Genomic DNA, 13,230 nt, shown 5'->3' with positions numbered 1-13,230 from the left:
TGCCTGGATCCTGTTTTGACAGTAATGCCTGTAATTATAGGAGGATTTGGAGGACTATTTGGACTTGGTAATGTGAGCTCTGATTCTTCTTAGTCTCCCTAGGTTCAGGGCAAATGGTCAGTCTTACAGTTCTACCTCCTTGACTCTGTTTTATCTGCAAGATTTTATTTTTTAAAGTATTCTCTACACCCAGTGTGGGGCTTGAACTCACAACTCCAAGATCAAGAGTCGCATGCTCCATTGACTGAGCCAGCCAGGTGCCCCCCCTACTTGACTCTTAAGTGTCTACATGCATGATGCAGGGAAACAGCATGAATGATTGTAAAATAACCTAGATTATATGCTCGTGTGCACTGGTGTGCTTTTGAGTGCAGGTAGGCCCCAGGTTCTTCCATTTAGCTCCTGGATCCACCTAGGCTGGAGATAAGTGGTGGGGGACCTCTCAGACGGCACTGCCCAGGCTTGGTTCACGCTCCTTGGTGGGAGCAGCACAGAAGGTTTGTTCAAAGCTCCTTTTCTTGAGATTACACACATTGCTCCCTCTTTAAAAAAAAATTTTTTTTTAATGTTTATTTATTTTTGAGAGAGAGAGAGAGAGAGAGAGATAGAGAGAGACAGATTGTGAGCAGGGGAGGGGCAGAGAGAGAGGGAGACACAGAATCTGAAGCAGACTCCAGGCTCTGTCTGAGCTGTCAGCACAGAGCCTGACACATGGCTCAAACTCACAAACCACAAGATCATGACCTGAGCGGAAGTTGGATATTTAACTGACTGAGCCACCCAGGCACCCCGAGACATTGTTCCCTCTTAACTTCTTTTCTTTTTATTTTTTTCTCTAGGCTATGGACTTACGCCAGATGACAGAGAGAGACAGAGAGAATTCTGGAAAGAGAGATTGAGAAAACAGGTGACAAAAAATGTCTAGGGTGATTGAACTCAAGTCTGGTTAGTAAAGCAAGCAAGTGAGGATTAAGAAGCATATGTGCCCATTGGCCGCAGGCTGATTTTTAGGGGCAGGTAAATCGGCCCCTCCTGTGCCATCCCTCCCTTTATGGAGTGGGATGCCCCTTCAGGATTAAATTGTGCTTTTTTTGTCTTCTTTAGCAAGAGAAGTCCTACTTGCTAGTGTAGTACAGGATTGAAATTTACTTTGGAATCCTACATGCAGGGAGAGGGCATAGCCTCTTGGTATTCGGGGGAGTTTATTAAAAATTGGCTTCCCTCTTTAGAACTTGAACACCAGAAAGTCAGGGATGATGTGTATGAGTTAGTGGATGCTGAAAACATTCAGGATCCAGGATGGTTTATCTGGTGACACTTTGACATCCTAGAATGGGGACAATGAAGAACCACTCCACTCCAGCCCTGGGCAGCTGGCAAGGTCCTGTCTCCACTGCCCGTGTTTCAGGGACAGTGCCACCAGAGGCTCAGTCACCCCTGTTCTGTGTTCTGTGGCCCTCCTAAGGGAAGGCTGGGTTGTCACCAAAATCCTGGGCCTCTCTTTTCCAGTAGGTGCCTTTTGGCACCAGTGGCCATGGGTCATCTAATCTCTGTAACCTCATGCCAGTTAATTGAAAGAGCTTTATTTGGAGGATCCCAGACAGGTTGGGTAGCTGCTCTTTCTCTGAGATAACCATGGGAGAATGGTCAGCAAACCTCCTACGTATTTATTAGTGAAGAGATCCCTGCTGCCTTACACCTGCGACTTCTGAGTCTTTCCAATTGACGCTGGTGGGAATCGGTGCCGCTTTGAAAATCTGCCATCAGAGTCTTTCCCACCACCCCCAATACCCTCTGCCCTCTACCCCAATTCACTGATTGTATTAACTTAACACAAGTCTCCATTGGAGTCTAAATTTCTCCTGTTCTAAAACTTGTGGGCAAATGGTCCTTACCTGCAAACATGTTTGTGAAATCTATGATGGGGTCCAGGATGTGTAAAAAAATGAATATGAGGATGCCATATAAGTTTCGTGTAATACCAGGAAACTCCCACTCTAATGGACAGCCTCCTTTAATTAGTTTATATACACTCTCAGTAGAAGTGATTGCGTCTCTGTGCAATTATTTCAGCCTTTGTTTTCAAGTTTTTTCTTTTCTTTTCTTTTTTTTTTAATTTGAGAGAGAGAGAGAGAGAGAGAGAGAGAGAGAGAGAATCTTAAGCAGGCTCCATGCTTAGCACAGAGCCCAACTCTGGGCTTGATCCCACGACCCTAGGATCATGACCTGAGCCAAAATCAAGGGCCAGATGCTCAACCAACTGAGACGCCCAGGCGCCCTTCTTTTCTTTTCTCAATCTGAACCATTCCAATTTACCTTTTCGTCTTGTTTTGTCACCCTGGTTCATATATCTATGTATGTATGTATATAACAAATATAAATATAAATTATATATTATATCATATTGTGTATTAAATACAATATATATTAAACAAATTCCTGGAAGTCATTGGGGCTGCTTTTGAAATGGGAAATATTTATCCTGGGTGAATCTTTGAATAGAAATGAATCTCTAAAGACTGCACATGTCTCGGCTGGAGGAAAAAGAAGAACATTAACAGAGTAGGTAATAGCTGGGGGTGGAGTTCTGAAAAGTTTTGAGAAAAACTTTTAAGTTTTTTTTTAAAAACTTAAAAAAAAACATTTTAAGTTTTTTAAGAAAAACTTATTGCAAAAACAATAACTGACAAAATGAAAAAACAGACCAAAAAAAAAAAAAAAGAGATCTTAGGAGAAAAACTGGAGAGAAAGTCAGATATATAATATTAATAGAATGGGGGCTCAAGCCAGAGATAGTTACTATAGAGCAGATAGAAGAGACAGAGACTATACAAAGCCCAGACGTTAAGCGGATACTGATAAAGCCGTGTTGTGGAAGTTGGGGATCTGGATCTGTAGGGATCTGAGTGATCTTGACTAATGACATGCTTTAAATTAGTAGTTTGCAGATCCACATTTCTCACAACTTACGATGGTTTAGTTGTGTAAATGAACCATGTATGCGGCACTGTGGGGGTTGTACAGGAAAACTGGGGCCATCACAAAGAGCTCCTCAGAGGCACTTCCTTTACCTGGCTTTGACAAAGACAGCTCCAGCTAGCTTGCCAAAGACAACTCATCCCTTCTCTAAAACCTCAGGGGTCCTTCAGATTAGTACCAAGACCCTAGGGGCTCCTGGCTGGCTCAGTCAGAAGCAAGACCCTAATCGCTGTGTACTTTTCATTGGCTATTTGTGAATGTATTTTACCCCCACTAGACTATAACCTCAATGAAGGTAGATCTGTGTAACTATTTTGGCTAGCCCAGGCTTCGTCTTGTACATAGTACCATAATAGACCTTTATATTCCTTTTCTCCTCTTCCTCCTTCTCCCCTTCTTCTTCTCCTTCTCTTCCTTTTGGGTAGTATAGGCAGTGCATCTCAAAATTCAATTTACAAGCGAATTGTCTAGGGATCTGGCTAAAATGCAGGTTCTAATTCAGTAGGTCATTTCCTACAACTTTGTTTTGTTTTTTAAGTAGCCTCCATGACCAGCATGGGGCTCAAGCTCATGTCTCTGAGTTTCTTTCTGTAAGGAAAGCACAATAACGGGGCACTTGGCTGGCTCAGTCGGAAGAACATGCGTTCCTTGATCTAGGGGTCGTGAGTTCCAGTTCCACATGGAGTGTAGAAATTATTGAAATAAATAAAACTTAAAAAAAAAATAAAAGGACCACAATAGGGGCGCCTGGGTGGCTCAGTCGGTTGAGCGTCCGACTTGGGCTCAGGTCACAGTCTCACAGTTCCTGGGTTTGAGGCCCGCATCAGGCTCTGTGCTGACCGCTTGCTCAGAGCCTGGAGCCTGCTTCGGATTCTGTGTCTCCTTCTCTCTCTGCCCCTCCCCCGCTCACGCTTTGTCTCACTCTGTTTCTTAAAAATAAATGTAAAAAAAAAAAATTTTTTTTAAAGGAGCGCAATAAAAAGTAATCACGGGGCGGGGCGGGCCCAACGCCGGGAGGGGCGGGGCTTTGGTAACACTCGCATGCGCAGTCCGCAGTAAGCGCCTCAGGTAAGCGCGAGGGCTGACTCTAGTTGAGAGTCCTGACTTTTGATCCTCGGAACGCTGAGCCGAGCAGGTTTTCTTTGGCGGGGGTAGGAGGTGGGGGTGGGTGCGCGCTAAAGTTCTGGGTTCATACGGAGGAAAGTTGGGTGTCGCTATATCCATCCATTCAGCGGGAGAGTCGCGGGAGAGGACCGAGTGTTTCCGGGTCGCTCGGCGACCTTGGCCCCGTGACCGGGCAGTGCAGCCTGCGATGATGCCCGCGGGAGTCGGCTGCGGGCCGGGCGGGAGCGTCCGGGGAGCCCGGGCAGGCGGGAGAGCGCGGGGGGCCGCCGAGATACACCGGAGACCCGGGGGCCTGGGGATCGTGGGTAGCCAGCCTGAGGCAGCTCCCGGAGGCCTCGCTGGTTCCTTGGTTCTTGACCGTGGGAATCTGGACAAAGTGCTTTAGCTAATCAAACCCAGGGACGTAGCTGAGAAACCTTGCTCTCCAACATCTAGCGTGCGTGTGAGAGACCTTGCTGTGTGATAAATCGTGTTGCCTGCAGATGCTGAGCCGTGTCGGTTTCCAGCTGTAGTGGACGGATGAGGCGTTTTCAGACGCAACATTTGCATGTTTAAGCTTGTGCACCCTGAATCAGCTTCTCAGCCCGGTGCTTTGTGAACCCCCATGACGCACAGCCCTGCTTTCCTTCGAGCCCATTCGGGGACTGCTTTCTTTTAAACTTCGCCTAAGTTCTGTCCTTCTCCAAAATCTTGTCTAATCTTGTTCCTCCTCTGCTAGTTAGTAATCTAACTTCGTCGTGGACAGGTATGCCTTTGGTGGTCTTTGTCAACTAGGCTTTATCAGTCGTTATAAACACCTTTACTGAAGTCGAGGGACTTGTAATGTAAAATGTGAGTATATATTTTTCAAAAAGATAAACACTGAATTATACAGTGTTACTTGCACTTTATGTTTTGAACCCTTAACCTCACCTCCCAACAGAACAAAACCAGATTTTACTTGGATTCCTTACACTGTGGTTATGGCTGCAGTCAGGCTTTATTTTTAAGTTAAAAGAATATTTTTTTTTCACCCGTTGAACATTAAAACTTATCCCACGAGAGGTCCCTGTACCAATCATGACTTACTTGGTGTCAGGTACAGCATTGTAAACAAAACAGTTCTCCATTCCCACCCACTCAGCTGCCTGTTGGTTACATGCAAGTTCTTTATTAACTTCCTCTGCTTCAGTTTTTAAAGATACGAACAATAAAGTTATAATCTTTTAGTCCCCAGGGTGATCATATTATCAAAATGAGGGAAAGGAATTTTGGAGGGAAGGGGCACCTGGTAAAGAGATTAATAGGATAATCCCACAAAGTAGGGTATTTAATTACCCCGTCTGAGGCATTATAAAAAGGAGTCAAAAGGAAATGGTGCAAACGCGTGACCGTGAGCAGAGAGCTGGGACTGTAGAGTATCACAGAGCTTACCATCTCTGCACAGATGTTAGAGAACAAACACTATGACACAGCATACATTGACGATATCAAAATCCTAAGATTAAAAACGACTGGTTTCTCCTGTTGTTGGGGTTCTAGGGAGGCAGAGTAATAACTTGAGTTTATGTTTCATATACTCAGTAAGAGTCATATGTTATTTCCTTGATTTATATAGCCCCTTTCCCTTGTTTAGCTTTTACATTAGAGAAAGAGAATGAAGACTCAAACCCTTTTTGGTTGGCTTTTATTTTAATTGAAGTGAATCAAGATCTGAAGTCTAGGTTGCCACTTACTGGATGGTGGTGATCAGTTTTCCTAATGTGGTACAGGGGCCTCTTGTATACAAGTCATTGGAGTTGTGTGCAAATGGGGCACCTTACTGGGATGCTAACCCTCAACTTGCTGAATCAGAAATCTGGGAACTCGGGAACTACAGGGTGAGGCCCAGGAATGTGCATTTTTTAAGAAGCCTTGTGGGTATGTACTTAGTTTGAAAGTACTTTTAGAATAGCACCTCCCCAGAACAAGTTGATTTGTTGCTCAACTTTGAAATGCTTGGGCTGTGGCACCTAGTTCAGTATATGCTGTATAAATAAATGAAAACCTCCAGCTATGAAACATGTACAACCACTTACGGAATAGCCTTACTTTTTGTAGGGTACTTACAAAGGGCTTTCACATATGCTGCCCATTTAGATCATCTTAATATTTTTTTGGTTAAAAAGAAAGGATTTACCCTCTCTCTCAACATTCTATATTCTTAGATAATTAAAAATCTTAGTTCCATAAATTGTTAGTTCTTTTTACAGTGCTTTTTTCAGTTTTATTTCCTGCCTGTGCTTTATCCAATGGTGTCTTTGGTTCATTGTGCCCCTTAGGGGTGGAGATTGAAAACTAGGAATGTGGGACATCTAATACAAATAAGTATACAGTATACATCATTCAAACTGGGAATGAATTATTTTTATGGAAGTGGTATTAAGTTTGTATATGTTCACTCAGGTTTACATGTTGTTATTGTTAAACTTAGGATGGCCCGCACTATGGAACCACTGGCAAAGAAGATCTTTAAAGGAGTTTTAGTAGTTGAACTTGTGGGCGTTTTTGGAGCATATTTTTTGTTTAATAAGATGAACACAAGTCAAGGTAATCCTAATTCAGAAGTTAATGTTTTCTAGAGGGGTGTACAGTCTGTTAATGCATTTAGGTGCTAAACAGTTTTAGAGAAATTGCTTCTTCCAGGTATTAGGCATTTTTATGGGTATAAGAGGAACACGTGGTGTTAATTATGGACCTAATGACTCTTCTTCCTAAATGTTGTTTGTAGATGAAAGAGAATGTTTCACACTTCTATGGATTTTACTAGTCGGGGGCATAGAGCAAGTATTTTTGGTCTGGCTTAGTTTGGGAACATGGGTGGAAGAAATTCAGCCTGCCAATTATGCCTCATCGTCTGGTAGAGTAGTGGTGGCATAGCTGAATCATCAAGTAACCACTCTAAAAGGCTATCATATCTGAGTTCTTCCTGTGTGTCAGTATTGGACACTAAAAACCTTTCCCATGCCACCGGCTATCACTGAAAGTGCTTGACATTTTGTGGGGGGAAATTTTAGAGTCCTCAACTTTTTGAATTATTAAGTGCTGCTTTCTTTCCCTAAAGCAGATAATAGTAGTCCTGGGTGGTGGCCATCTTTGAAACTTATCATGTGTCTTCTTAAAGTATTTTAGTGCAACACTGTGTTCTGGATGCTATTCGATCTCACAAAGTCTCTACACTTTTCAAGTGTAAGGGTGTAAAAGAAAACATCGACATGGAATTTAAGAGCAAATTAAAGTTTCTAATTATATTAAGAGGGTAAAATAGAATCCATCGAACAATGAATTTTTATGGATTCCATTTTGCCTTACTATGGAATTAGAAATATGTCTACTCAGTTTTTTTATCTCAAACGTCATAGCTAATGTGTCTCAAACACATTAACAATGAAAAGTTGCTTTTTGTCCCTTTTCTAAATAAATTACATCATGTATACAAGCCAAATTTGAAAAACTCCAAAAGGAACTATGGGAGGCAACATGTAAGGCAAGTACAACTTACACCCTGTCCAAAAGGATATAGTTCCTGATTGCCAGAAGGACCTTAACACAGATTCTTATCTCATAAACCCTAAAGCTAGCACTAATTATGGAATCTGTGCTTTAATATTTAATTTTAACACTTTTTCTCCATCAGATTTCAGGCAAACAATGAGCAAAAAATTCCCCTTCATCTTGGAAGGTATGTTTTAAGAGTAATTTTTTAAATGACCAATTAATGGTTGAGACTTTAATTTTGTGGTGTCAATTTCCAAGAATTACTGCCTATCCCTATTTTAGCTCCTCTGAGAACACAGGGTGGAGAAGATTCTCATTTGGAGATAAGAGTAGTTAGCCAGTGGTTAAAAATGTAGACTTTGGAATGAAACCTATCTGAGGTGGTGATGGAATCAAATCACAACCTAAAACTTGAGTGACCTCTGGTTTGCTAATTTCTTGGGAGCTGTTTCTCCATACAGTAGTGATAATAATGGCCATCTTTATGAACTGTTGTAAGGATTAAACAAGATGACATTGTGTAATCACTTAGCGCAGTATCTGCTATAAAGTAATGCTTAATAGTGCTTATTATAACAGTACAGATGCTAGAGGGCTTGTAAGTGAAATACGTATCCTACTGTCTTTTTTACTTTACTATTAAGAAATAAGGAAAAGAGGTTTGATTTCTTTTAATATAGTTTAATTTTAACACTTTTACATGATTTTATAAATGACAGCTGTCTTTATTTATAGTTTATTACAAATCCATTGAACAGTCTGGAATGTATGGAGTCAGAGAGCAAGATCAAGAAAAATGGCTGAATAGCAAAAATTAAGAGTAAGTACAATTTTACTTATAGTTTATTTAGAAAACAATCAATTTCTTTGCTTTTTAATTTTCTGAGTGGTTTTTGGCCTCTTCTTTTTGAAATTTTTCTTTTTCTTGATGATACTTTTTACATCTCTGTTGTGTAGCCAGTCATCACGTTCAGCCTCCCATCTAAGCTGTTTGAGACCTTTGTGGGGAAGAAGAAAGATGAACACACCATGTTGTAGACTCCTGGCCCCACAGAACAAAACAAGAACTTCTGGTCTGCTATGGCTTACTCATTTCCCATCCACTATGCAAATCCCCTGCTCTTGTTTGTTGCTTTCCTTCTGCATTTATTGTTAAAGATTACTGTTTAACAAATAAAAGACTAGGTCAACAAAGGAACAAATACCCTAAAGATTTTATTTCCCCTGAACGCTTTTATTGGCAAAAGAACAGAAGCCAGTAACAATATCAGAAATTATGTCTATAAAGTACTTATAAAGCTAGTAAGCATACTCACAATATATAAAAACTGCCTCTCTAAAAGAATTAAACAGTTTAAAGTAACTACAGTCTTTATTAAAAAATGTTTTTTATATTTATTTTGAGAGAGAGAGGGAGACAGAGTACACAAGTGGGGGAGGGGCAGAGAGGAGAGACAGAATCCCATGCAGGCTCCGCAGGATCCACAAATCATGGGATCATGACCTGAGCCGAAATGAAGAGTTGGATGCCTAACTGACTGCATCACCCAGGGGCCCCAAACGTAACTACAGTCTTTATTGCTGTAGTCTAAATGCTTTTTAATCCTACATGCTCCCCAGACACTGATGAAAAAAGCCATTCCTTCAGGGTTGTAAGGAACCATTTTATTTATCCTTACTAAAAAAGGTTGTCTAAAAATACGTCTTCGGAAGTTGTAAGTTAAGGCTATTTAAAAACCTCCATAAAAATTCAAGTTACTGGGGCGCCTGGGTGGCGCAGTCGGTTAAGCGTCCGACTGCAGCCAGGTCACGATCTCGCGGTCCGGGAGTTCGAGCCCCGCGTCGGGCTCTGGGCTGATGGCTCAGAGCCTGGAGCTTGTTTCCGATTCTGTGTCTCCCTCTCTCTCTGCCCCTCCCCCGTTCATGCTCTGTCTCTCTCTGTCCCAAAAATAAATAAACGTTAAAAAAAAAAAAAAAAAAAATTCAAGTTACTTACTTGCATTGTCTTTGTTAGCCATGGCATTCATGCCAATGTTATCAAACTTGGATCCCATATTTTCATCCAGTAGGTGGCCAAACTTAAAAAGAGATACATTTATTAGAAAACTCAAAGCAGTGTAGAATAGCTAGCTTTTTTTAAAAAAATTTTATTTTTTAATCTCTCCACCCAACATGGGGCTTGAACTCACAACCCTTAGATCGAGTCCTGTACTCTACCGACTGAGCCAGCTAGTTACCCCCAGAGTAGCTAACATCATGAAGCAGTATTTTAACCTTACCTCTTCAGCTGATACAAATAGGCTGGAGTCATTGAAATTTCCTTTCTTTTTTTTCCTTGGTCCTAAAAAAAGTGTAAGTGTAGGTTATTAAATTGTAAATCCATTAATTTTGGAAAAATACAACATTTTTAAATTGAAGTATAGTGGGCACACGTTACATTAATTTCAAGTATACGACACAGTGATTCAACAATCTTTCAACATAGTTTTGTTGTAAAAAAGTTGTATTGGGGTTAAAATACAGAATTAGTTTCCTGATAGCACCATTAAGTAGCTGGCATTTTAAAATAAATATATTTTATTTAAGAGTTGGTATATAGTACTTTTAAAATTGTATCCTAATAAAATTGTTTAGATGACAAATAGTGTCTTGACTGCCTTTCCGATTTGGCCACTGATCAAGGTTTACCTAATTTCATAGTATCAGGCAAGATTAATTCTAAGGGTGATATGGATGAATTTTGGAATTTTTAAGGCAAACTGTAAATTCTCATTAAGTCAGAGGTTTTATTCTTTGGACTAACAGTGAAGAAAGTGATGGAAGGTATATTATGTTGTAAATGAAATTTTTGTTTACACTTCTCAAAATGGTTCTCCTTAGAAAAAATAACTCAACTTATAATTGTGAATATAAACTTTTTTTAAGTTTGTTTATTTATTTATTTTGAGAGACATTGGGCGCAAGAGAGGGGTAGGGGCACAGAGAATCCCAAGCAGGCTCTGCGTTACCAGCACAGAGCATGACACAGGTCTTCAACTCATGAATGCGAGATCATAACCTAGGCTGAAATCAAGAATTGGGACGCTTAACTGACTGAGCCACCCACATTCTGAACATAAACTTTTCAAAATAAAAAACTAGAACATCTATTTCTAATATTCATTAAATTTTAATTCATACACTAATAAAGATTTTTAAAAAATGGCTCTACTAGATGCAAAGAATTTGAGTAATATTGTTTCAGAAAAAGTGAAAATGGATAAAAACAGTATTTCTAGTTAATATATTTTAGATAATGTGATTTTAACTAGAAATACTGTTTTTATCCATTTTCACTTTTTCTGAAACAGTATTACTCAAATTCTTTGCATCTAGTAGAGCCATTTTTTAAAAATTTTTATTAACTATGGGGCACCTGGGTGACTCAGTTGGCTAAGCATCCAACTTTGGCTCAGGTCATGATCTCAGTGCGTGAGTTCAAGCCCCAGGTCAGGGTCTGTGCTGACAGATCCTGTCTCCCTCTCTCTGCCCCTCCCCCATTCACATTCTGTCTCTCTCTCCCTCTCAAAAATAAACAAACATTAAAAAAACCTTTGATTTTTATTTACTTTTATTTTTTGAGGGAGAATATGCATGTGTGAGTGGGGGAGGGGCAGAGAGAGAGGGGAGAGAGAGAGAATCCCAATTAGGCTCCACATTGTCAGCGCAGAACCTGACATGGGGCTTGATCCCATGTACCATGAGATCATGACCTGAGGCAAAATCAAGAGTCAGACACCCCATAGTGGGCCAATTTTTAAAATAGCTTTATTAGGGAATAAAATTCATAATAAAACTCAGCTGTTTTTAAGTGTGTAATTCAGTATGTTTTAGTAAATTTACAGAGTTGTTCAACGTCATCACAATGCAATTTTAGGACAATTCCATCAACTCCAGAAGATCCTGGTGCCCATCTGCAGTCATGTGCCCTTTTCCCAAGAAGGCTTTTGCCTTTTCTGGTTATTTCATGTAAGTGGGATCATTATGTGGTATTCTGTATTTGGCTACTTTCACTTAGCGTAGTATTTCTGAAGCTCATCCATGTTATAACATGTAACAGATCAGTACTTAATACCATTTTATTGCTGAATAATATTCCATTATCTATTCTTTAGTCAACAGACATTTAAACTGTTCCCACTTTTTGGCGGTTAATAATAATGGTGCTACTAACAATCATGTAAAGTCTGTGCATTGATACCAAAGCCACTTTTGATAAAATAGTTTCTACAGCATTTCATCTCAAATTTTGTGTATCCTTAAATGGGATACTGTTATTGAGTATTTTCTCTTTAGCTAAAATTCCCATTTGTGTATAGCACTTGGAAACGCGTTTTTGGTGTTCACTCACATTATATGTATACATCTATAACTTCAACTGGTGAGCCCTGTTACTGCCCTCTTAAAGTTGCCTTAAGGTTTGTTTATCCTTAAGGATATCCAACATTTGCAAATATAGGGTGAATACCACCCACCTCTCCCTCTGCAATTTATCAATGTTTGAAATTCCTCTGCCTTCTTTTGTTTTAATCAATTATGTCAGGTATCCTTTAATTCAAAACTACTGTCAGCTGAGATCTAACATCTTTCAGGCTCTGGTCTTCAGAAATAATAGTAAGGTCACTGAGAGCGCATCTTTTAATGAAAGTCTCAGTAGGACTTAACGATAAAGCAACATTTTTAAGTTTACTTATTTGAGAGAGCACAGGGGGGAGGGGTGGAGAGCGAGAGAGAGATCCCAAGCATGCTCTGTACTCAGTGCAGAGCCTGACATGGAGCTTGAACTCAGGAATGCTGTGAGATGATGACCTAAGCCAAAACAGTTGCATGCTTAGCCGACTGAGCCACCCAGGTGCCGTTTTCATAATTTTAAGTAATCTCTACACCCAACATGGGGCTTAAACTTAGAACTCCAAGTTGCATGCTCTGCTGACTGAGACAGTCAGGAGCCCCAATGTTTCTTTTTGGAGATGATTTTGGGGAAAGCTGTCTTATATTTGAGAACAGGCTAGTATTAAATTGCCACCTTACACCACTCAACGGATGACAAAATCTGAAAGATAATGTTATCATTTACATATCAGGTAAGTCAATCTAATTAAGAGGACTATGGTTGTCAGTACTTGAAAGGGCTTATAAAAGTTTTGCAGGTATAAATGTCTGAGAGACTACTACCAAAATATAGTTACTATTTTTGATACTTACTAGCAAAAATATTTAATGTCCAAAATATTTTAACATTTAATTTTAAAAGAAATGTTGTCAAGCATTTTAATTATTTTTAACTTTGCAAATCTATTTTTATTCGTTATCAGTATTTATTAGTCAGCAGAAATGAGACATTAGAAGCAAAGCATAGAAAAAAAGTAAGCCTATGAATTTATCACAGATTTCAGGAATAAAATATAATGCTTTCTACATCACAAAAAATTTTTTAATGTTTAGTTTTGAGAGAGAGAGAGAGAGAGAGTGAGAGCGCACAAGCAGGGGAAGGGTAGAGAGAGGAGACACAGAATGTGAAATGGGCTCCAGGCTCTGAGCTGTCAGCACAGAGCCTGATGTGGGGCTTGA

The 13,230-nt window shown here is 40.0% G+C and overlaps 2 protein-coding genes across 8 annotated transcripts in view; one reads left to right on the top strand and one right to left on the bottom strand.

The window, feature by feature from the left end:
* The first annotated feature begins 4,026 nt into the window (after positions 1-4,026).
* CEBPZOS (CEBPZ opposite strand) overlaps positions 4,027-13,230 on the top strand; it is a 19,511-nt gene continuing 10,307 nt past the window's right edge. The window contains exons 1-5 of one of the 7 annotated variants that reach the window (XM_030311308.1): positions 4,027-4,047; positions 6,557-6,672; positions 7,760-7,804; positions 8,356-8,440; positions 8,578-8,818. In XM_030311308.1, coding sequence (XP_030167168.1) covers positions 6,558-6,672; positions 7,760-7,804; positions 8,356-8,438 — 243 coding nt within the window. In that variant the 5' untranslated portion in view covers positions 4,027-4,047; position 6,557 and the 3' untranslated portion in view covers positions 8,439-8,440; positions 8,578-8,818. The other 6 variants (XM_030311307.1, XM_030311304.1, XM_030311301.1 and 3 more) reach the window with 6 other exon arrangements.
* The window catches only part of CEBPZ (CCAAT enhancer binding protein zeta), a 23,802-nt gene continuing 19,012 nt past the window's right edge, over positions 8,441-13,230 (bottom strand). The window contains exons 14-16 of the mRNA XM_030311293.2: positions 9,900-9,961; positions 9,617-9,698; positions 8,441-8,618 (exon numbers count right to left, since the gene is read on the bottom strand). Of these exons, the coding sequence (XP_030167153.1) occupies positions 8,479-8,618; positions 9,617-9,698; positions 9,900-9,961 (284 nt within the window). The 3' untranslated portion in view covers positions 8,441-8,478. The remainder of the gene's footprint in view (positions 8,619-9,616; positions 9,699-9,899; positions 9,962-13,230) is intronic.

This window comes from Lynx canadensis, chromosome A3, assembly GCF_007474595.2.
Source record: "Lynx canadensis isolate LIC74 chromosome A3, mLynCan4.pri.v2, whole genome shotgun sequence".
NCBI lineage: Eukaryota > Metazoa > Chordata > Mammalia > Carnivora > Felidae > Lynx > Lynx canadensis.
The sequence above is the reverse complement of the archived record's forward strand: the minus strand, read 5'-3'. Positions and strand labels throughout refer to the sequence as shown.